The following is a 25,181-nucleotide window of genomic DNA, read 5'->3' on the forward strand; positions in this document are numbered from 1 at the left end:
GTAACCTTTTTATGTTGCCCTCACTACTTTAAATGGCTCGTGGCAGTGGTTTATTTTTTCCTACCATTGTGCTTTTCTACCGCAGGCTGAACCCTCAGCTGCAGTACCACACCCATGGGTGATCATTTTGTCAAAATGGCCCCCATCTTCTTTTTTCACCATTTTCTGTTTGTGAGGTCTTTCTTGGGGTTTACTCTTAACTCTTTGATCTGTGCGTTGAGACTGGTTTGAGCCCTTTGTTTGTCCCCTTTGTTTGTCTTGCCTTTGGCGGGCTTCAGCCCTGAATCCCGCCACTAGCTCCAGTGTGTCTGGAAGGACCAGATGTGAGGGAGGGACCGAAACTCCCCTGTCCTTTGTGTCTAGGAATACCTGAATGCAACTAGTCCTGGCTGGCTGTGTGATTGACAGCCTAGGCTGTGCATGAATGGAAGAAACCTACTTAAAAGGCGAGGGTTTTGGGACTACAGGCAGTCGACCACTTGGAGAAACGCACGACGAACCCGTGAACGAAGCTTGCTGCAACCTCCCTGGACCTTTGAATTGCCCAGTGAAGCCCTGCTGCTGTGCTGACCGCCTTTTAGACCTAGACCGAGAAGCTCTGGACGGAACGACTCCTCCCCTTGGGTCAGTGGGACCAACTAACCCCGAGACGAACTCCATTGGACCACCACCATCCCCGACTGGCTGTGCTTCTTTGTTTCTGCTCGAGCACATACCTGGGGTCGAGTGTCTGTACTTGTGTGCAATGTCTGCTGCGTAACGAATCTGGCTAGAATCTCCAGGAGTCTCCTCCTGAAGCAGGATATCAAGATCCATAGTCCCCTCACCATAGTGCAGGACCGAGAGAGCGAAGAGAGTCCAACCTGTGTCCAAGATCTGCAACGGTGCTGAAACCCCAAAGTGCTAAGCACTGAAACCCCAAAGTGCAGCTGAACCAAAAAGAGCCCGTAGCTGTTGGCGACCTCCCAAGTACTGCTGCAGGAGCCCTCCAGACATCCTCCCTCTTGTTCCCACAACTGAGGCTCAGGAACCAGGGTCTGCACTGCTGTGGCAACAGAGAATCCAGCTGGACCACTCTTTTGCAAACCAGAGGTAGTGTTTAGGCTTGATAGACTGTGTCTCAATTGACTTTAGCTTTCCTGGCTCCATGAAGACTCTTCTAGTCCATTGACTTTGATACTGTTTGCCCCTCATAGGTGGTATCTTAGTGTATTCTGTTACTTCTGGGAAAGGCTTATCTAGATTTCATTGGAATAGTTAGTTGTCCTCACATATACTGAGAAACTGTCTAAGCCTCTTTTCCTTCACTAACCTTTCCTTTCTGCAACCTCAAAATCTGCAAAGTATACTAGTGAGATGTATAAATGCCATTACCTGCCTCCAGGCAAAGCGTGACAAAGTGGGACAAGTGTGCAGTGATCGGCCCGCCGCTGTGGGAGTTATGCCTGCTCCTTGCTGGACTGCCTTGGCCTGTTCCATCTGCCCCCACCCCCTGCCTGAACTTCCACAAGGACAACGCTAGTTGTTACTGGGCAACTACTAATACGAACATGAGGCCACACCCACCTGCCTCACTCATCGCGGCTTGGAAAACCCGCCTCCAGACGAAGCCGCAGCAAAGTGGTGCTAAGTGAGACATAGCTGTCTGCAGCTGTCAGTGGCGGAACTGCGGCCAATGACCCTATAGTCGTGGTCCTCCCCACCTGCTGGCTCCTTCCAGCACCTTTGTGGATAGCATTACCCGCTGTCTGGGCTATCACAAAGGTACTGTTCATCCTTTCCATGACTGTTTCAATACCTACCAGTTCACCCCCCGGTCCCCTTCAATCAAATTGTTGCTCTACAGCTACCCGTTCAAATCCTAATCTCTTTTACCCACAACTTGTTTATACCTCCGCCACTATTGACCTGGGCCTATGGAATTCTAGGTCACTCTGCAATAAGACCACAGCAGTACTGGACCCTTTTCTACGTTTACATCTTCACATGCTCTGTATCGCTGAAACTTGGATTCTTTCCCATAAATCAACTGTAGCCGCCTCTCATTTCCTCCTTCGCCCATGTACCTTGTGCCAATGGACGCGGTGTTGGTGTACTGTATTGCTCTAACTGCTTATCTCTTCACCTATCCCCTTACCGGAATACTCATCATTTGAGTTAAAGTATACGTTTTTCTCTGTTCCCCATGCCGTTTCCTTTCTCATTGCTTACCGCCCACCTTCTTGGTTACTTCCTACCTATTCCTACTCCAGTTATCTTACTTGAAGGCTTTAATCTTCATCTCTCCTATTCATTCCACATCTCCTTTTCTAGCCATACTTGATTCTCATCTGCTCTCTCCACTTCCTACTCCTCCCTCTTATTCCTCTGGTTTCACTCTCGACTTGGATTTTTATTTCCTCATTTACAGTTTCCTCTTTATCTGCTCTACCTGTCCACTTATCCGACCATGCATTACTTTCTGCTTCATTGCTCCCACTCACTTCTTCTGCCATCTCTAGTTCTTCCTCATCCAATACATTCTTTAGTTGTGACTTGCGCAACTTCAACTTCTCCCTCTTCTATAATACCTTTATTAACTCCCTTCCGTTTCTCTCAAACCTTTCTGCCCTCTCTGCGGACAAAGCAACATACACTTTCTTCATCTCTTGCTTCTAGTCTCGATGAACTTTATCCTCTTTCTCCTTTTCAGCCCACTCGCAAACCTGCCCAACCCTGGCTGTCTCCCCATCTCTGTGCTGTCAGCCACTTTCTTCGTCGCCTTGAAAGGCGCTGGCTCAAACTCTGTTCTCCTGTTACTCACACCACTTACTTTTCTTATAATACTATATCAACTCTGCTAAAAGCTCTTATTTCTCTGACCCCCTCCATACTCAAATCTACTCACCCTCGGCATCTCTTTCAAACATTAACTCTGCTTCTTTCTCCTCCTTTACCTGATCCTTCTATTAATGTATCCTTATCAGCAACTGATCTTGCTAATTTCTTTTCCTCTAAAGTTCACTCTTTACGTCAAGATATTCTATTGTCACCCTCTAACTCCTCTCCTTCACCACTCCCCACCCCCTCATACATTATCTCTAACTTCACCCCGGTTTCTGACTCTGAGGTGACTGTCCTCTTGGCTAAAGCTCACCCCACTGCTGCCCCTACTGACTATTCCTTCACTCATTCCCAAAATCTATCCGCTGATGATACCCTTAACTCCTTTTCCAAAGTGTCTCCACTTCTACCTTCCCCTCTGTTTTCAAACATGCTATCATAATTCCTATCTTTAAAAAACCTACAGCTAATACCTTTCTTGTCTCAAACTATCGTCCTATATCTCTTAACTTTTTTTATTATCTAAACTTCTTGAACATCTTGTATATTCACAAATCTCCACATTCGTGTCTGGTCTATCTTCTTCCTCCCGTTCAGTCTTTCTTTTGTCCCTGTCTCTCCACTGAAACTGCTCTGACCTGCGTGCTTAATTCTCTTCTCTTCTCACAACTTGTTATTCTAAACACTCCTCTGTTCTTATTCCTCTTGACTTATCTGCTGCCTTCGACACCGTGGATCAGTCTTTGCTTCTGAACTCTCTCCTCATTTGGCTTTCGTGGCTGTGCTGTCATTGGTTTCTTCTTATCCAACCGCACTTTCACTGTCTCTTGGGGTGGTAACACCTCCTCGCTTTTTCCCCTGGATCATGGTGTTCCTCAAGGGTCAGTTCTTGGTCCTTTTCTATTCTCTTTTATACACTTCTTTCCTTGCCCCTATACTCTCCTTTTGGTATATCTCACCACTTTTATGCTGATGACACTCTGCTTTTTCCTCTTTTACGCCTGACATTCATTCTACTCTCTCAACTTGGCTGTCTGCTATTAAATCCTGGAAGACCTCCCATTTTCTGTCTTATTCTTTCCCGCTAATACTCTTACCAGTCTCCTCCCCCATCTCTTTCCCTCCCTTCAGTCTATCCATCTCTTCTACTGCCCGTAATCTTGGTCTTAACTTCGATTCTCACATTTCCTTTGCTCATATCTCTCACATTGTCGATGTCGATTTCATCTCTACAACATTTGCAGAGTCCGCCCTTTTCTCACTTTCCACGCCTCAAAACCTCTTATCTCGTCAATCTTTTCTCGACTTTCCTACTGTTCACCTTCTTTGGTCTTCCTCACTCACGTCTTGCTCCCCTTAAATCTATCACTCATCTATTCGCTCATTCTGCCTTCTCTCATATCGTGACTATCTCTTCTTATCTCACCTCACTTGGTTGGCTGTCTTTCTGCTCTCAGCTTTACCTTTGCCTAGTCTTTAAATCTCTCTATGGACTTGCCCCTGACTATCTTGCATCTCTTCTTTCATGCTACTCTCCTTCCCGTTCTCTCAGTTCCTCTGATCTTTTTAGACTGACTGTTCGCCGTCCTCCTTGTGCTCCATCCCGCTTTTGTTCTTTTCAGCTCCTTGCCCCTCTTCACTGGAACATGCTCCCCCAGTCCCTTCGCTCTATTACTTCTCCTTATGCCGTTCCTCCTTAAAAACTCACCTGCTTCAGTACCCTGATTGTTACCGGCTGTTGCTGAACCATAATTTGTACCACTGTTTTTATGTACCGTTGATCTCCTATGTAAAGCGCTTTGGATAAAGGCGCTATATAAAGAACAATATAAAATCAAGATACATTACTGTCCATGTGAATGAAGTTAACTTGGGTGTAGGAATTGTCTAAGAAGCATATCCACAGATTATCCACCGACTTGTTTTGATTCTGAAAAGTGATTTTAAAATATATTTACATTGTTATAACAAATCGCCTTTTTTTTTAATGCTTATTTAAAAATGGATGTTAAATGAATAACTATACCAAAACCCCTCTGCATTGTCCACAAGGCTTTCTGGGGCCTGGGTCCAAAATACCTTCAGCTATCCCTCCGCAAAATACCTCCCCCCTCGAGCTCTTCGCTCCTCTACCTCCAACTCGCTCAGGGTCGGTCCTTTTTCAAAGAAACGAGCTGGGGGTAGATCTGTCTTCAGCTGGGGCCTCCCTCTGGAACAGTCTCCCTGCCATTCTGCCACTCTAAAACTTGAACCATCTCCGTTTCCGGAAGCACCTCAAGACCTTCCTCTTTTCTTCTGCCTTCGCTCCCCCTCTCCCCTGCTGATCTGTTCTCTCTTGGCACCGTGCACCTGGACACCCTGTCCTCCGGGCCCAGGTACCTGCTCACCCTGCCACCCACCCGCACTGCCTCCGAGCCACCCCTTGCACTGTGGTCTGTATCTGTACCCATGCAGCCCTTCCCTTTTTCTTCCTGCACTTATAAGGCATACCCTGTCTGCTGCCTTAAACCTCGCACTTGCAAATTGCTGGCTGCACTACCACTGTTTGTTGCCTTTATTATTTATTGTTATTTATCTGTTTCTCCTCTGCTTCACACTTTCCACTTCTCCCCCCTTCCATACACTTTTCCCCTCCCCCTCTACCATGCACTTGGGTGTTCTCAATGTCACTGGGCCTAGTAAAATTGCTGTTTTGTTCTCCCCTGTTCCCCTCCCTTGCCGCGCTCTGAAACACTTGTGTACAAGCGCAATAGAAATAAAAAATCAATATCAACTGAAACCTAAGTGTTACTTGGCTACTTGTATTTACGGATTTCATTTGTACAGCTCACATTTACCCCTCTTGAGACAGACCTGGCTGCTCAGTCACACTACCAACTTGTGTAGTACAGACCTATACCAAAAGGTGGGTTACCTGATACCAAGCAGATAAGTGTTGTCTCAGTGTTACTGCACCCATTCGTACCTAACAACAAAGGTGCATGCGCTTGAGAACAGTGCCGGCTAGCCAAGTCCAAAACAATTAGCCAACCAACAGTGCCTTTTGTGTTTATCTGCTGCCTCCTTCTTGTTAGGGAGAATTCTCAAAAAATTTGCTAATTCCCGTCTACCTTGGAGACCCCCCAGCTCTTTTTGCTGGACTTTGGGTCTTGTTATCTCTCCTGTATTTTTATTGTGATTTTATTCCCCTGTGTTTCTTTTGATTTTGGAGTCTGACAAACTCCATAGGCATCATCTTTACATCGACACACAGCATCTTCAGTGCAGTGGCACAGGGAAGTCTCTGAGACTTCCCAAAGGTTTAAATACCTTCTCTTGGATAAACTGTTTCCAAGAGCAGTGAAGTGAAATTGACTTTACTTACATTTTGTAACTTCTAGACTTAGCACACACTATCTTACCATAGTGTGCTGGAGGGGTTACTTAGTATCCCCTTTGTCTAGTTTGTCAGGTTAAATTTTATGTTACCCTTTCTACTATTAATGGCTGGTGGCAGTGCTTTACTTTTTACTATTGTGTTTTTACCGCGGGATGTGTACGCAGCTACAGTAAGGGACTCATGGGTGCCCATTTTGTCAAAATGGCCCTGGTCGTCTTTTTTTCGCCATTTCTTGTTGGAAAGGTCCTTCTTGAGATTTACTCTGTGTGCCAAATCAGGTTTGGTCCCTTTGTTCGTTTTGTCTTCAGCGGGATGCACAAGTGTAGCCTGCCTCTGGCTCCAGTATGTCTGGCGGGGGCAGGAAGCGAGGGAGGTGCCCGAAACTCCCTGTGCTTAATCCCATTGGTTACAGGAATGCACCCAAAGGTGATTGGCCGGCTGGCTGTCCGGCAAGGACAGCCACCCTGCTGTGTGATTGACAGCTATGCTGGAATTAATGGGAGGAACCTGCATAAAAATCTCTTCCTTCTCTTCCGACCTCCACCTTAAACTCTCCTCCTGTCTTACTGCAATTAAAAACTGGATGTCTTCTTGCTTCCTTTCCCTTAACTCCGACAAAACTGAAGTAGTTTTCCTCCCTCCAACTCCCCCCCCCCCCCACTCCTCACTCTATTCATTTTCCCCCCACTAACCTTATTTTCTCCCCCACGCCCGCAACTTAGACATTCACTTTGATTCCTCTCACTTTTCCCACCATATCTCTCTCGCCTCTCGCACCTGTCGCTACCACCTCTATAATATTCGCAAGGTCCACCCCTCTTACTTTCCATGCCACTAAACTCTGAATCTCCTCCCTTATCTTCTCTCGCCTCTTCTACTGCTCCTCCGTACTCTTTGGTCTACCCTCTTCGCATCTCACCCCCCTCAAATCTATTTACTATTCTGCCATACGTACCCTCTGCCTCCTCACCCCTTCGAGACTCTATCTCTGCTTCCCTATCCTCCCTTGGTGGGCTTCCCTTTCACTCCCAACTTAAATTCCATTTCCTCTGTCTAGTCTTCAAATCTCTTCATGATCTCGCTCCCCCTTATCTCTTACATTCTCTCTTTCTACTCTCCCTCTTACCCTCTTCGCTCTGCTGACCACTTTCTTCTCACAGTTCCTCCTTCCCCTTGTGCTGCCTCTCGATTCCGCTCCTTCCAACTCCTAGCTCCCGTCCACTGGAACTCCTTACCTCTCTCAATCTGCTCTATTCCTACCTTTTCCTCATTCCGCACCTCCCTCAAATCTCTCCTCCACTCTCCGCCATGATTTCCCTCTCCTTATCAACTGCCCTCCCTCCCTCTCCCCCTTATTCACCTCCCTCCACTCCCCCCTCCCACTCCCTTCTCCTCCCGTCCCCCTTCTCCTCCTCCTGTTCCCCTTCTCCTCCTCCTCGCTTCCCTCCCTCTTCCTCCTAGAACTATTCCACTACTCTCCCCTCACCCTCTTTTGCTCTAAATACTGTTTTGTTGGTCTGATTAAAAAATGTCATAATTATTTGCTTCAACTGTTTTTGTTAATTTGTTATCGTTAAATGTACCCTATTATAATGTGAAGCGCTTTGGCGTAAAGCGCTATATAAACCAAATAAATACAACACAAAAAGGCAAGGCTTTTTGGCTTGGAAGGCAGAGTCGGCCACTGGACGAAGGAATCCGAAGGACCACCATTGGGTTGCCCAGTGAAGCCCTGCAAGGACTTCTCCCTTTGAGTTGGTGGGACCAATGCACTCCAAAGTAAGCCCTTCTGGACATCCTCTCGCAGCTGGCTGTATTTCCACTGCTGCTGGAACCGAAGTGCCAGGGAGAGGAACACCAGATTGTGTGTGTTGCTTTTAAGTCGGACCCGAGCTCTAGGAAGATCTCAGGAGTTCCCTTATGCAGGACTGACCAAGCCTGAGCTACCTCAACGGAGTGTCCGATCCCAGAAGCAAGGAAAGTCGTAAGTGGTATCCGAGAACCGCGGTGTTGCTATTTGCTGTCAGACGTGACGAACTGAAACACTGAAGGACTGCTGAATAGAAGACCATTGCTGCCGCTGACCTTCCCATTGCAGAGCAGTAGGCTCCAGACGTCCTCCCTCTTGTCCCCACGCCTAAGGATCAGGAACAACTGGATCTGCAGAGCTGTACAGGAACAGCTGGAACCATGGCTTCTAACCAGAGGTACTGTAAAGTCTAAGAACTTACCTCTTGTTGTGTAGCCTTACTTGCTCTCATTTGAGACCTGTCTTGGTTACCTTGCAGAGTTGCTAAAGCTTTGCCCTTGTCAAGCTTCCCAGCTTGTTGCCCTTCAAGTGTTCTATTTTCTGCAAACATTTCTAAAAACATTGTGCAATACTTTTTACCTACCTGCAAAGAAGATCTTCAGCTCCCCTAGACATTTTGCGATTTAATATTGGCTGTCCTGGCTCCCTGAGAAACTCCTATTTACCTCTGACATTGAGCTTTGGCCTTTCCCACAGGAAAGGGTTAATGTATTCTGCATTGGAAGTTTTTGTGAATTATTAATTAACCTTTGTTTTATTCCTCTCTTCTATCTTTTACAACAAACTCAGTATTGCTGTAAATGTACCATTGATAAATCATTGTCCACAGTGTCCTAGCTATTTAAGTCACCTGAGGGTGTGGGAAGTGTCTGTGTGTCATCCCCAATGGGTAATATCGGATCTAGAGAAACTGTTTTGAAGTGTATTATAAGTGATATATCCCTTCTGGAGAAGGCTTATATAACTGAATGTGAAATAAATTAATAATTGTTTTATCAAGCCACCTTGAGTGTAAGTGTTTATTTGAATAACTGTATTGTGAAACTGTGCCACAACATTACTGCTCTCATTGACCCCTCTTGAGATAAGCCTGGCTGCTCAGCCACACTACCAACCTGTGTAGTTCAGACTTGTACCAAAGGTTGGGTCCCTATTGCCAGGAGGGCAAGGTTATTTTAGAGCACCCAAAGTGTACTGCATACATCTTGCCCAACACTTCTCTACACCAAGCCTAAGAAATTCAAGGGGTCTGGCCCCCTCACATCTGGCCCACCTCGTCTCGGGAGGATAGTTCAGGGGCAACGTGTTCTCCTTGGAAGCAAGAAGACACGGAGCAACACAGGTTTGATCCCCGCTTAGAAACCTTTGGGTATTAAGCGCGTTATATATAACCTATCATATCATCTGGCCTAGAATTCCATTCGATGTCTAAATTTGAAGTCCTGCCACAGCGGTCCAAGTTCGTGCTTTGATCTGCCCTGAAGGAAGGCAATGTCCCCCAGTTTAGTTCACCAGAAGGTCTAAAAGTAGACCCGATTTTTAAACCTTCATTACCCTGCCTAGATAGCACTAGGTTTTTAAATTAACCTCCACCTATTAGCCCTTGTTGTAGAGAAGGCCATACAGACTCCACCATATACTTATGTAGGTATTTCGTTCTCCCCCACTACAGGGACAGACCATCTATGGTCCAGAAGAAGGCAGCACGACACCACACTCTGCCAAATCTTCATTTGAGAAGGACAGGACACACCCCTTTTGTCCCTGTCCATTACAACATCTAATTACTAGAGACGTTGGGATACTAAGATTCCTTGGAAGAAAAAAAGACATAAGCATATATCTACAGACAAAGTAAAATAGAATGTTCGGTTTATGTATTTTTATTTTTCAAAAAACGATATAACTGTTTCAATATGAGCAGCAGAATGCTAAGGTTGCTCAATGAAGAAGAAAGCAAAAAAAGCATAAAATATCTGCAGAAAAATGTCTATGTAATTGGCTTACTACAAACAGCACAGTACAAAAATACATGTAGACAGAAACCAAAAGACAATGTTTTGCTTTGTATGTTTGTTTAAAAATGTATGTAATTGTATCACACCAGCACACCAGGGAACAGTCATTTTAGTTCCTTGAATATTAATTGAACTATATGATGTTAATCCAATGAGCCTCTTTAAAAAAAAAATCTTCATTTCATACACCACACTGATAAATTGTGATATTTCAACTTATGAAGTAATAAAATAGGGCAACAAGGAACACCCTACCGAAAGAATTAATAGCCACTAATTTCTTTCTCAGTACTGCAACCACCTACGAAATTGGCTCTGGAGGTAGAGAGGTACTTAACACCACAAATGAATTAATGTTATAACATGGAAAAAATGGTGCATGTTTGAACTTTGTGTTAGGACTCTCCTTTTGTTATACCACTATCTCTGCCCACAGTCGTTAAACTATAGGACTACTCTTCTGTTAAATAAAGTTTGTCTTGGGACTGGTTGTTCCTACCAGTCAAAGTGAAGAAGTCCTCTTTGGCGTTCCTCTGTTGCACAGAAAACGGGGTCAGGACAACCGTGGTCCCTTCAGTGTGGCAAAGGGTCTGCCGGCGTCCCTGGTAATCTTCTTCGGTTACTTCAGTTTCCAGTGATCGACTTGCCTTTCACCTCAGGAACCTCACCTCTTACAGTTTCAGGACACTCCTCTGCAATCACTCTCAGCAATTTACGGAAAGGGATGGGTGACTGTCCAATTGGGACAGCCAGACCCCCAGTGGGAGCTGGTTCCAATCAGGCACTCTGGCAGACAAAGAGCATGGGAGTACAAAACACTCCTCCCCAAGTCCTGCTTGCCCTGGCACACTGGAGCCTAGGCAGGGACATCCAAGGGTTCCTGCCGAAGGCAAAACACTCACACAGGCCTCCCAGCACAGTAGACAAAGGGCTGACCAAGAACAACCACGCTACGAGCCACCAAGTTCGTATTTGTGTGATCCCATTTTTCTTAACCAGAGTTATGAACGTAGTTGGTGGTAGAACATTCACGCAATAGTTGGTAGAACATGTTCACTGCCACCAGCCAAAACTAGAAGGTTCTCTGATTAAAAAAAAAAAAAATCACAGGATCCGAGGGACTTGGGATACAAAGTATCCCCTAGGTACTCCACATAAGGTAGTGTGCTAATCCCTTGGACTATTCCGCTTTGAGAGATACTAATATCCTTAAGAACTGTGGTTACTGTAGGATATAGAAAATCTCAATGGAGAACGCAAAGCGTTCACAGCAACACTGCCCATAAGGAGCTGTGTGCTGCAAAAGTAAAATACAGATGCCTTAAAAAATAAAATAGGAAAGTAGACTCTATAGGCCAGTAAAATACAAAGAACAGAGTTCCAAAAGACAGAGCCCATTAGAATGGATGCGTGGAAAAAGGCTCAACTCATTCAGGATTAAAGAAAAATGTCCATAAGTCAAGTAAAAAGTGCTGGGGGTCTCCCTAGGAGATGGAATGAAGCACAAAAATGATAAATCTCCCTAACAGGACTTTACTCCAAGACCAACCTGGAGATCTGGCCAGAAATCTTCATTTTTAGATTACGTAGTGGTAACACCAACGTCGCTAGACCTTTTTGAAAAATCGGAATCAAACATTAAAAAACTGGATCAAGAGGTATAGGTGCGTCTTGTTACATAATGAGGGCTCAAAAATGCTACAAATGTAACCCAAAAGACTCCTGAAATGTTGGGGAGGTGATTAATGGTATGGACTCTACTCAAAGGGTGCATGGGTAAAGCATTTCCTCCATAACCTTTTGAACTTGAAGATCCCCTTTGACATTTGCAGCATTCAATAGAATCCATTGAAGCTCTGATATGGCGGGCATCCACTTCGAGGGCAACTGGCCCTAATGGGCTGTGCAATTCAGTGCTGAAAAATGACCCGCTTTTATGGTCCAAAATCTTAGATCTCCTTTTTAGGGATATTCTAAATACACAATATTTCAACTTTCTGGTGCCTCACTATCATTGTCCCAATATATAAGAAGGGGGCTAGGTATTGTCTAGGAAACTACAGACCTGACTCCCTTCCAAACAGTGAGAGCAAAATATTTGCAGCTTTAGTGCTGAAAGATTTTGTAGATTAGGCTACTTCACCTGGCAGGTTAAAGAAGTATTAAACTGGGTTCTGAAAGGGGCTGGCAATTGATTGAATGGCCTAGTGGTTAGCTCTCTGGAAGAGTACTCCTTGAGGGCCGCCAGTCTGCCTCCATATATGGCAGCTGTTGATTATATTAATTGAAATCTCCTGTGGTGTAAATCAAGGGACTGGCAAATTCCAGGGAGTCTACTTTCCATCCTGGTCCACCTGCATGATAATACATCTTCGCAAGGTTAGGTTGAATGGGCAGGGTGGGCTGACAGAGCTTCCAGTCAAAGAGGAGTTTCTGTCATGGCTGTGTATTGACCCCCTTCCAGTTCAACCTTTACTTGTTGGATCTTAGAGTTTTCTGGGTTAAAACTTAGCTTGCTCCCCGACGATTTCAATGTTGCTCGTCCCGTACCTTATGTACGCTGATGACGTGCTGCTTCTTGACAGGACGCAGGTGTGCCTGCAAAAGCAATTGTCATTAAGGAATATTCACTGATTAACGAATTTTCACATTTTTTTTTTCCTCACTAGGGCTCCAAAAAAGAAAATGGGCTTTACATGGGTAGTTGGGTCGCAGAAAATTGTGCCTGCCAAAAGTTGCACATATTTGGGTTTCCAAATGGGAGCAAGGACACTTGATTGTCACGTATTATGCTTAAGGAACGCAACTTGGTGACCAAATGAGGAAAATTGGGTCTAGATTCTGTCGATTTTTCACTCTGTCCATTGGTGGTGTACTATAAGATGAAAGTAGTTCCAAAAGTACTATACGGAATGGAAATTGGGTATAAAACGAAAGTCTTGAAGTATGACAAGGTGGAGTCTAGGGTATGGAAACTAGCTCTAGATCTGCCGGATTGTTTGCCAATCTCAGCACTTAGATTCGAATTAGGATTAACATCATTGCGGTGACAGCTGGATTGGCAGATACTGTCTTTGTCTAGGAAGTTGTTGGATCCTACTGCTGGCTCCTTGTAAGAGGATCTCGGCGACCATTGTCCAATTAAAAGAACATCGCAGAGGGGTTGCTCGATAGATTTGAAGTAACACCCAGTGGCCTGGTTGGGAATCATGACTGGGTAAAAAAAAAAAAACTATTCAGACAAGATTGGCTGGCGACCATTGCAATGATGAGATTATTTAAATTCTATAAGAGCGTGTCAATTCATGACTGTAGGCCTGTTCCTAGATACTTTAAAAAAGTTCTCCAATCTGTATTGGAGCCTCCTATTTTTAGGATAGGTTAAATCTGCTGCTAACTGGATGCATCCGTGCTGTTAGAGCTTCAAGAGAGGAATGCTCTAAAGACTGACTTTTGTAAGAACAAGGCAGTGATGCAGATGAGCGCATATCCTGGTGGACTGTCCTGCTTTAGAAAAGTATAGATAATTGGTATTTTGTCACTTTGGCCATAATATTGCTCATTTGCATTCTGGGGGGGAGGGGATTTTTTTGTCGTGTGTCATGGGGGGATGAACCTACACTTATTATCTCTGTGATTAAGTTACTCCATGTTGGACTGATTTGCATCAGGTGGTGAATCTTTTTTATCACTTTGGTGTTATGTTGCTAAAGAGGAGAGTGTGAAGTAGCTTTGGGGTTTAATTAGAAGCAAGTATGATGATTATGTATGATACAAAATTATGAAATTGTGCGTTTTATCTTATCCTTTGTTCTTTCTTTCAATGTTTTTCTATTTTTACTGTTTGTGTAAGGTTGAGTATGAGCAACCAATAGAACAATAAAATACAAAAATAAGAAACACCTTTGGTAAACCAACTCCTAGTGCCGCACAATAGGATGGACAACCGCTTGATATAGTCTGTCATCCATGCAGATGTTCTTCCATCAGTCACCTGAAAGAAAACCTTTGGAAAGCTCCAGCTGAATGGAATCCAGTTACGCAACCTTCTGCTAGTCTTTTCTCCCTTTCTATTCCAAGATTCTCATTCGCTAGCAGTTCACATCACGTGACAATCAATGAGGTCCTTTCAGAAAATAGTGCAATTTCAGCAGTTACACGTCCCTATCACACAACATATTCTAAAATATACAATGAAAACCCCAATGATGTGGAAAACGAATGGTCAAATCAGTATTGTCCAATCAGTATTGTTTTGCTGAAAGAAAAGGTTAATTTTGCATTTGTCACTTAATTTGGATTAGATTCATTTATTTCACCAGGCGATAGTCACACATGGGAAAATACATGTGCTGAAGTCCGGATGAGAGCCTTGCGAGAATCTGAGCAATGCAACCATACTTTGTACTCTGATCGAACATGCTTAACTGCCTGGTCCGCAGTATCTGATGGGCTCCCTCTTTATCACTCTGCACTTTCTGAAGTGTTATCTCTTGCCTTTGCTGCTGAGTAACTGTGTAGGACATTCCCCTATGATCAGGGAGGTATGCCCTTCTAGTTCTATCCCTGTAGATCCAATGTATTCTCTATAAAGCCCTCTCATGGAGTATAGTGCTTGTTAAACCTTACCCTGTAGTAAACGCCACTCTGGTTCATTTTAGCAGCCTAACGTCACTCCTACTGGAGACAACTGCTACATTAAGCAAAGTGTGACATTGTTTATCCTGTGTTCAACATGGTACACAATGAACATTTTCTTTACGCTCAAGAGGAAGAAGTCCTGTGTAGGTGTGGTTCATTGTAGTGGTGATGGTCATAATTTCCCTTTGGGGTACCTCTCTCCTTTTTTCTTTTTAACTCTCTGGTTTGATGCTGCAGCATTATTGTACCCCGTCTACATAGCCATGCTTTTAAATCGATTGTGCTGTTTGTCAGTTCAGAACTGTCAAGATGTGCGGTCTGGGTGATGCATATTTATTTTTCTAAACGCAGGAACTGAAGGGGTTCAACTCTCTGGAGGATCTCCTGCACGTGAAGGGGATTACCACTCGTATCCTGGAGATGAATAGCGACCGCCTTACCTGCAGAAAGAGGCAGTGCAGTGGCGACACTAGCCGGGTGAGCTGCTCACACAGCAACATGCAGCAGAGGCCTTCCAGCTCCACAGGGGACGCCTTAAATGCCAATGTGTCTCAGGTATGTGGAATGGGAGATGGCAATTTTGCTGCTAAAGTGGGATGCTGGGGAAACCTGCCGAAATCTATAAAAATAGATATTTTTTTGCAGGACTACTCATGTATGGCAGGCAAGTGTCCCCATATCCGTCACTCCTCCCGTCTTGTAGTTCTTGCGAGTCTACCCTTCCCTCTGATGTGCTGCAAAGCCACCCCAAAGTGTCCTTAAACATATTCTTACCAAGGGTAAAAATGTCAGGTTGAGAGCTACTAGCCAAGCTCTTCGCCCCATAATTCTACATGTGCACAGCAGATCGGGTTTTATTCGCCAAGAATATCAATTGCCATTGGCTAGTGGGGAGAGCCCTGTTCTTACAGTGTAACTTAAATAGACCTCCCTCAAATAGGCTAGAGGATTGTGGTTTGTTATGACGGACCATAAGCTACAGCTGCAGCATAACCTCCACTGATCAAGTCTGTGATGACTATTTGGTGTGTATGATCGGTACACAGCATTATCTAGCCTTTTTTAATTTAAATCTTTTGAAACATTACCCCTGTATAAAGGGGTACGTTCGCAGAGTAGACAGATTGATGATCACATGTGCCATTTCTCCATATAAAAACCTTATGAGTTGATTGTTCCTTCTTCCAGGTGCATCCATGTGCAGCATGTGGAAATAATGCCACCTTCTAGCCCGTAGCAAGAACGCTAGTGCTAAGTCCTGGGAAGGCAGTAAGGTTGAGGCAAACAAATTCTGTTAGGCAAGATTGTGTGTAGTAACTCTGTGGGAGATATTACACCAGCCTTCTCCTCTTGGCAATAGGTAACCCAACCTTTGGTATAGGCCTGTACTACACAAGTTGGTAGTGACTGAGCAGCCAGGCTTATCGGAGTGGTCAATGTGAACTGTAGTGGTGAAACATAGAGATTCACAGTGATGTGCATTCAAATAACACTTGTCCTCAAGGTTTCTTAATTAAAATAATTATTCGTAATTTAAGTCCGTTTTAAAATGAGCCTTCTTTAGAAGGGGGCAATTGGCAACAATAAAATACACTTCAACAATACACTTGGTTTCAGTTAAATAAGTAGATACTCTTATGGGGGGGGAGTGTCTCTCTCTCTCTCGCGCTCTCTCTTGCGCTCTCTCTTGCGCTCTCTCTCTCACACGCTCTCTATCGCTCTTTCGCTCTCTATCGCGCTCTCTATCGCGCTCTTTCTCTCCACCCCCCCCTCCCCCCCACTCGGGAAGGAAACCATGGTTAACAAGTTTCTTCAAACTTGGGGGCTTTTAAACTTGCTTTTAAAAGCCCCCAATGCAATATAGTTTAACCCTTTCCTAGCTATACAAGTAAGTTATGTATGCCTTATTGAGAGACAGATTCATACAAAGTCAGAGGGAAAGAAGAGTCTACAGGGAGCCAGGACAGCCAATGTCAGTTGAGCAAAGTCTAGGAGAGCTGAGGCACTGCTTGAGGATGGCACAAAAGTGTGGAAAATGTTAACAAAAAGTTATGTAGCAAAAAGAATCACTGTTGGGCCACAAGCTGGGAGGCTTGTGAGAAGCAAAGATGCAATCAACTCTGCAAAAGGCAGCTACTGCAAGTCTCCAGTGAGAACAAGCAAGCTACACACAACTAGAGGTAAGTACCCCTAGTTACACAGTAACGCAAGTCTGAACAAAGGGATCCAGCTGGCTTATATCGTCCGTCGTGGGGACAAGAGGGAGGACCCCCGGGGATTCGTGCACTACAGTTTGAAGGTCGGCGGCAGCAATGGGCACAATTCAGATAAGCAGCACTTTGCAGTTTCAGCTACTTGCAAATGGCACCACCGCGGTTCTTGGACACCTTGTGGACTCTGTTGAGGTGGCTCGGGCTTGGTCGGTCCTGCTTCGAGGGAGTCCGGCTTAAAGATCCTGGTCTGGCTTAAAAACGATGCACTCAATTCTGGTGTTCCTGTCCCCTGGGACTCGATTCCAGCAGCAGCAGCAAAGAACTACAGCCAGCAGGGAGAGGGGTTCCACTTTCTTGGGGTCAGTTGGTCCCCAACCCAAGGGGAGAAGTCGTCTGTTCCGGGCTTCTCTAGTCGATTTTAAATATGGAGCTTCGGCACTAGAGCAGGGCTTTACCGAGCAAACCAATGGTCCTGGAGGGTGCAGAAAGCTTCTCTTCCAGTTTCTTCCTCGGTTCCTTCGTCCATTTGTCCACTCTGCCTTCCTTGCAAAAGACCTCGCCTTTCTATGCAAGTTCCTCCCATTCATTTGCAGCCTAGCCATCACTCACACAGCAGGGTGGCTGTCCTCCAAGGACAGCCAGCCAATCACCTTTGTGTGCATTCCTGTAACCAAGGAGACTAAGCACAGTGGGTTTTGGTAACCTCCCTCGCTTCCTGCCCTGCCAGACACGCTGGAGCCAGAGGCGGGCTTCACCAGTGAAACCCGACCAAACGAAAAAAGGGACCAAACCTGGTTTGGCGCGCAGAGTAAATCTCAAGAAGGATCTTACAAACAAGAAATGGCAAAAAAAAAGACGACCGGGTAATTTTGACAAAATGGGCACCCGTGGGTGCAATACTGCAGCTGAGGATTCGGCGTGCGTTAAGAACGCACAATGATAGGAAAATTAAACCACTGCCACCAGACATTAACTGTAGTAAAGGTTAGCGAACAATGTTACCTGAGAAGGTAGACAAAGGGGATACCCTCGAGCACTCTATGTAAGATGGTGTGTGCTGGGTCTACAAAGAGAAACAGTTAATTAAAGTCAATTTGACTTAACTACTTCTTGGAAACAGTAGTTTATCCAAGAGACAGTATTTAAACCTTGGCAGAAATCCAAAGGACTTCTCTGTGACACTGCACTGAGGGTGTTGTTTGTCACCATACAAAAAGATAATGCCTATAGAGTTTGTCAGACTCCGAAACTTAAAAGAATCACAGGGTTCAAATCCGAGAACAATACATGATTGGGAAAAAGATCTCACACTCTCCAGGATAAAAATTAAAATTCCAGCAAAAGAGCTGGGGGGGTCTGTAAGGTAGAAGGGGAATTAGCACAGAAATGAGAATTCTCCCTAACAAATCCCAGATCTGTGGTGTATGAATTGCCCTCTGTTAGAGTAACCTCACCCATTGCTTGAACATATGCAGCCAAATTATACTGTCTACAGGGTGTCCAGCAAACCAATCTTTAATACCTTTCCAAAGTTTAAACGACAGAATCACCCGTTCATTTGAAACTGAGCTGCCCTTCCTGGTAGCATTGTAGTACGTGCGGGCGTGATGGGCCTCCCTCTTCCTGGGTGCGGAATAATGCACAATTAGAAATTCTATGACTGGTTCCCTTCCAGATGTTGGATTGTATCACCTTTGTGAAGGCACCATGAAGTAAGACGCAGACAACAGATTCAAATTTGCATTCAAAAGTTGTTTTTAACTGAACAGTCTGCATGGAGTAAGGCCTAACTAAAGAAAACTAAGGATAGTCGGAATGAAGTCTGTCGGTGTCCAAAACCGATACTTTCCCTCACAACTAACTGTATATAATGTGTAGGGATGTAAGCAGCAAAATTAAGTTATCAAAATAGAGTTCCAAGCTTCTTCCAGCTTGTGACTTGTACTCTACTTCCCCTTCCCCAAGTTAAACACAGTTCCTACACTCTTGGGGATTACCTTCCCCCAAGAGTTCAAATCCTCTAGCTTTTAACATCAGTACAAATCTTTCAGCTTTCAAAAACAATATCCATTCAAATCTTCCAGCTTTTAAAAAAAAACCTGTTTTTATGGGACAATTCCTATATACTTTGAAATCAATACATTTCACTGGCTCACATAGTTCTGTTTCTACAGTTCAAAATCACTCTGCTTCGTTCTTTTATTTTCCTTGGCTCTTTCCAAAAAGGAGGCACTCCGTCTAGGCGCAGTTAGACCACACGGTCCACCCATTACAGGTCACGCAACCGATACCCCTATGCACTTCGTTACACTTTGTTTTCCTTTGACTCTTGCCAACACAGGTTTCTTCTTAACCTGAAACACTTGACCGTGGCTTGTTGGCCACCGTACACTTGGTTATATACAGTTTCTCATTCCATACCTTTCTTGGTATTCTTTTGGCTTTGCCACCACCTGTCTCTCACACAATCCATTCTGTGGTATGTTATTGGCACCACCTTGCTTCTATCTACTTCATTCATAAGTGTTCATGACTTGTTTTTGTTCTGTTTGGAATTCAACTACGCTGTTGGGGAGAATTCTCATGTCTCTGCTAATTCCCTTCAACCTTAGAGACCCCTGCTTTTTTGCTTGACATGAAAGGCTAACTCTGGAGCGAGTGAGCCTTTCGTGTCATGCTCATGCATTTTGATCTGATTTGGATTTTGTGTTTCCTTTGTTTTTGGAGTCTGACCAACTCCATAGGCATCTACTTTTTGTATGGTGACACAAAGCATCTTGAGAGCAGTTTCACAGAGAAATCATTTAGATTTCTCATAAGGTTTCAATACCTTTCCTTAGGTGATCTACAGTTCCCAAGAATAGTAAAGTGAAATTGACTTTACTTTCCTTTTCTTTGTAGGTCCAGCACAACCCCCTCTTATGTGGAGTGCTGCGGGTTACTTGGTAGCCCCTTTTCCTACTTACTCATGTAACATTTTTTTATGTTACCCACACTACTTTAAATGGTTCGTGGCAGTGGTTTAATTTTCCTACCATTGTGCTTTTCTACCGCAGGCTGAATCCTCAGCTGAAATATAGCACCCATGGGAGACCATTGTGGCAAAATGGACCCGGTCGTCTTTTTTCGCCACTTCTTGTTTGTGAGGTCGGTCTTGGGCTTTACTCTGCGTGCCAAACCAGGTTTGAGCCCTTTGTTCGTTTTGCCTTTGGCAGACTTCAGTATACTGAAACCCGCCTCTGGCTCACCCACCTCTGGCTCCAGTGTGTCGAAGAGCAGGAAGCGAGGGAGGTGCCTGAAACTCTCCTGCCCTTTGTCTCCATGGTTACCTGAATGCACACAGTCCAGATTGGATGGCTGTCCCTGTAGGACGCCCTCCCTCTTGTCCCTATGACTGAGGCCCAGGAATACAGGTTCTGATGCTTGTTAATCTGCTTAGAATCACATGCTGTGCATATGGCCGACATCCAGTGGTAACCGCAGAGTATTGCATCTTGTCTTTCGGGGGACTGAAAGGGGACGTCGGCATAGGCGTGTCTGAAACACTATCCCTATCGTGACGTGTGTAGTACCCAAAATCCCTCACGCGCGGAGGTCCCTCAGATTGTTTTTTTCCGCCCAGATAACTGGTCGCCCTATGGCAGAGCTCTTCATGAGACATTGTTTATCTTACCGAATTGTCTGTTTAATCCCGTTAAGTCACTTCGCCTGTCAAGAACATTTTCGACCAAGACTACGGGGTACCGTCTATGGCTGTGGATTCCTGTACCTAAGATCCGGCGTTTGGACCTCCATGTGGTCGGGCCTTCTGGCCGGCCTACACAGTAGGGAGAGTGGGTTCGGGGTTTGCCATACTGCTATGTCTTTCCTCTTTTCCACTTCTTTCCTTTTTTGGTCTGGTCACCCTTCCCTTCTGCTATAGAAAGGACTCCATTTAGATTCTGCCCTCTGTGAAGGGTCCGATATCCATGGAAAGACGAGCACACTTCGTGTATGCTTGTCTCCCCCTAGAATACTAAAGCGGTGTTCAGCGTTAAACTCCTAAACCTAATCCCTCAAGGAGCGCCGGTTGAAGCGGTGGGCCGTGTACGGTATGTCACGCGTGGAGCCTGTTAAACGAATCTTCACGGGATCGTGGTTTACCTCTTTTTCCTGTAGACCGTGGAGTTGAGGTTGCCAGTCTGTCGAAGTCTTGATAGCCGATGAAAGAGTAACGCGAGAAATTAGCCCAATCCCTTCCTGACGGTATATGACAGGACGGCACTGAACCAACTCCCAACGCCACGGATGGCACTTCTCAGAATTAGCGTGACGTCGGGACAGTGTTTCCACTGGCTGAGAAGGCTTGATGAAATCACCGATGAAAACGGGGAGGAACTCAGGAACTTCCAAGGCAGTAAGGCACAGGTACCGGCAGGGCACAAGACAGGCAAAGGAAAGCAAACTGCAAGAAGAAGCAGTACTGACAGGGGGTCCCCCCTACAACTAGGAACCCAGACAAACCTCCTCCACCCTGAACCAGGGACTGGCTAGTAACGAAATAAGGGAAGAAAGGGTAGGAGGACCAGGAAGCAAGAAGAAGTAAAGAGAAGAGGCAGGACTGAGCAGGAAAAGGTAGACCTGGAAACTGGAGGACTGAAAACCGAGCACCAGGGCTCCAGCAGCGCATACACAGTAACAACCGCGTTGAGACGCGCTGTCCCTGTGTATGCGGTGCCTATTTATGGTCCGGGGTCAAAACGAGGCTTGGAACGCATGTTCCGATGCTGCGCATGCGCGGGACGTCGAATACTGACGATCCGCGCATGCGCAGATCCTCGCAAGATGGTGGCGTCCATGGCGCCCATCCGAACCGCGGGTCGGCGTGAAGAGTCGCCACCGCGGGTACAGCCTCCATGAAGGAGGAGACCGCTGTGGCCGTGGACCAGGGACCCAGGTAAGTGGCGCCGGCGCCCGCGAGCGAGCGCGCGGCGTGACACCATACCCCCTCCCGGACAACCCCGGAGCACCGGTTTTCCAAGGAAAGCGGAGATAGAAATCCCGAACCAGGCGCGGTGCATGCACGAAGGAGCGCGGTTCCCAAGTGCGGTCACAAGCTGGATAACCCTTCCAGCTGACCAGGAACTGCAGAACACCGCGCCAAATTCGTGAATCACAAATCTCCTGCACCTCAAATTCAGGGACCCCCCGAACCAATATCGGAGCAGGACGGGAACAGGTACGACCCATAACATCGGGCACATAGGGCTTTAAAAGGGAAACATGAAAGACAGGATGGATCCTCCAAGAGCGAGGCAAAGACAAACGAAAGGCAACAGAGGAAATCCGCTCAGAGACGCGGAAGGGACCAAAAAAGCGGGGGGCTAGTTTCACAGGTAAGTTGCGTACTGGTAGATTCTTGGAGGATAGCCAAACCATGTCCCCAACATGAAGGACAGGCTCCGGGCTCCGTCTCTTGTCAGCCTGCTCCTTCATATGTGCTTGTGCCGCTGCCAAGGTACTGGCCGCCAGACGATGTTGATCGCGGATCAGGGACACCAGGGCATCTGCAGAAGGAACGGTGCTGGAATACGTTGGATGAACAGGCAGCAGGCGAGGATGAAGACCAGTAGAGCAAAAAAAGGGGCTGAGTCCAGTAGCGGAATGAACAGCGTTGTTGTAAGCTGCTTCCGCGGTCTCCAACCATTCCGACCAGTTGTCTTGGGTAGCATTGGCATAACAACGCAGGTATTGCTCAAGGGTCTGATTGGTACGTTCTGTCTGTCCATTAGTCTGCGGATGATAGCCGGAACTCAGGGCTCGCTGAATGTCCAAATGCCGACACAGTTGGCCCCAAAAGGAAGAGATGTATTGAGACCCCCGGTCTGACAAGATCTTCTCCGGAAGACCATGAAGGCGATACACCTCATGTAGAAAACATCGTGCCATCTGAGATGCAGTGGGCAGCTTAGGAAAGGGCAAGAAATGAGCCGTCTTGGTGAAACAATTCACCACCACCATTATACAGGTAAATCCACCGGACAAGGGCAGGTCAACGATGAAATTGACATTTTTCGATTTTGGCATACAGGCCGTTGTGTATTAATCTCGGGAGGACTTCCTGAACATGCGCTACGTGTGCAGTACGAGAGTCAGAAAAAACCAATATGTCGTCAAGGTAAACCCAGACAGAAATCCCAATAAGGTCAGAAAAGACATCGTCCATGAACCGTTGGAAGACTGCCGGGGCATTGCAGAGTCCAAACGGCATCACCCTATATTCGAAGTGACCAATAGGCGTTTTGAAGGCCGTCTTCCACTCATCTCCATTCCTAATCCGCACCAAGTGATAGGCCCCTCTTAGATCCAGTTTGGTGAAGATCTGTGCTGATTTCAGAGATTCGATGATGTCCCGGATGAGTGGTAACGGGTACCTGTCTTTCCTCGTGATTTCGTTTAATTGACGATAGTCGATACAAGGGCGCAAAGTGCCCTCTTTCTTCTTGACGAAGAATAACGGGAATCCCGCAGGGGATTTGGAGGGTATAATGTAGCCTTTGTTCAGGCAATCCGTAATGTACTCCTGTAGGATGCCTTTCTCGAGTTGAGTCAACGAATAAATCTTGCCGTGGGGAATGATCGCACCAGGCAGAATGTCAATGGAACAATCAAAGTACCGATGAGGTGGTAGTGGTATGTCTTCAGGCTTGGAGAACGCCTTGTGGTAGTCAGCATATTCATGAGGTACCGATTGTGTGGCACATAGACGAGTAGATACGTCAGCAGGATTGAGGGACTCCATAACTGCAGGAAAGGTTTCATGGATTACGCAATCACTAGGACAACGTGTCGAAGTAAACATCAAAGAGCGAGCGGTCCAGTCGACCTGGGGATTGTGATACAACAACCATGGTAACCCCAGAACCACCGGAAATGAGGGGGATTTGATGACGTCCAAGGAGATACGTTCGAGATGCCCTTCTACAGAGAGCCACAAGGGATCAGAGTGTTGGCAAACAGGACCCGAAGACAAAGTAGAACCATCGATCACCTCGACCACTGTAGGTCGTTCCTTGTTATGTAAACGGATCCCATTGGCAATCGCGAATGAGGCATCGATGTAGTTGCCGGATGCTCCGCAATCCAAAAGGGCCCAGGTCTGCACACATTTTCCAAGCCAGGCAACACCGATTTTCAGGATCAACAAAGATACTGAGTTCATGGGAGGAAGGACGGAATCAGAAGGGCGGCCCGTTGCTGCCTTCGCCTCAAACAACGGGCCTGTTAGTTTTCCTGTTTCTTCAGCGGGCGCAGCGGACAGGTGCCTAAAAAGTGGTCAGAACCACCGCAATACAGGCACAAATTCTTCTGTCGTCTTCTTTTCTTTTCGGTCTCGGACAACGGACCTCGGACGGCACCCAACTGCATGGGTTCTGGACCTACTTCAGTAGAAACAGCTGGTCCGGGGTTCTGTGCAAGAGGAATCGGTTGATACCTGTCAGACCTGCGGCGTTCACTCCGTCGTTCGGTCAACCTGTGGTCAATGCGTAAGACTTGTTCCACCAAAGCAGGCAATGTTTCTGGCTCCGGAATGTGCAGTAGTTCATCCTTGTACTCCTCTCGTAATCCCCGACGAAACAAGGTTTTTTGAGTAATTTCAGGCCATTGTGAATCAGTTGCTAATTGTCGAAACCGACTGATGTAGTGGATTATGTCACCTGACCCTTGCTTGATCTCCATTAATTGATTCTGAGCCATGGCTGCCAAATTGGGTGGTTTAAAGACGTCCAAAAAGGCTTTCTCAAAGGCAGTGAAATCACCCAACAGAGGACTGTTAGTAGAGACTAGAGGTGCGGCCCAGGCGAGTGCATTGCCGGTCAGATTGCCAAGGATGTACCCGATCTTGGCCTTGTCTTGAGCAAAATGAGTCGACCTGAACTGGAAATGGATCCGACAATGAGTACAGAACTCAGCCACTCGACGCGGATCACCATCATACTTCATCGGAGTAGTGTAAGCCATGGAGTTCTCTGGCGGTGTGACAGGTTGTGCGGGACTAGCCAAACACCGATCCAATGCCTGTCTGAGGGTGTTGTTCTCCTGGCGGAGAGTGGTCATTTCAAGACGCATGGCACGCATTTCTTCACGTAGTTCCTGTATGTCGTCCATGTCGGAACTGGGGTTAAGGCGTCTCAATCTGTTAAACGAATCTTCACGGGATCGTGGTTTACCTCTTTTTCCTGTAGACCGTGGAGTTGAGGTTGCCAGTCTGTCGAAGTCTTGATAGCCGATGAAAGAGTAACGCGAGAAATTAGCCC

General features: G+C 46.0%; 1 protein-coding gene across 1 annotated transcript in view; it reads left to right on the top strand.

The window, feature by feature from the left end:
• The window catches only part of LOC138528653 (F-box/WD repeat-containing protein 7-like), an 865,213-nt gene that overhangs the window by 64,437 nt on the left and 775,595 nt on the right, over positions 1 to 25,181 (top strand). The window contains exon 2 of the mRNA XM_069640473.1: positions 15,023 to 15,226. Within this exon, the coding sequence (XP_069496574.1) occupies positions 15,023 to 15,226 (204 nt within the window). The remainder of the gene's footprint in view (positions 1 to 15,022; positions 15,227 to 25,181) is intronic.

Source organism: Ambystoma mexicanum, chromosome 7q (genome assembly GCF_040938575.1).
Source record: "Ambystoma mexicanum isolate Mex_15411 chromosome 7q, UKY_AmexF1_1, whole genome shotgun sequence".
Lineage (NCBI taxonomy): Eukaryota > Metazoa > Chordata > Amphibia > Caudata > Ambystomatidae > Ambystoma > Ambystoma mexicanum.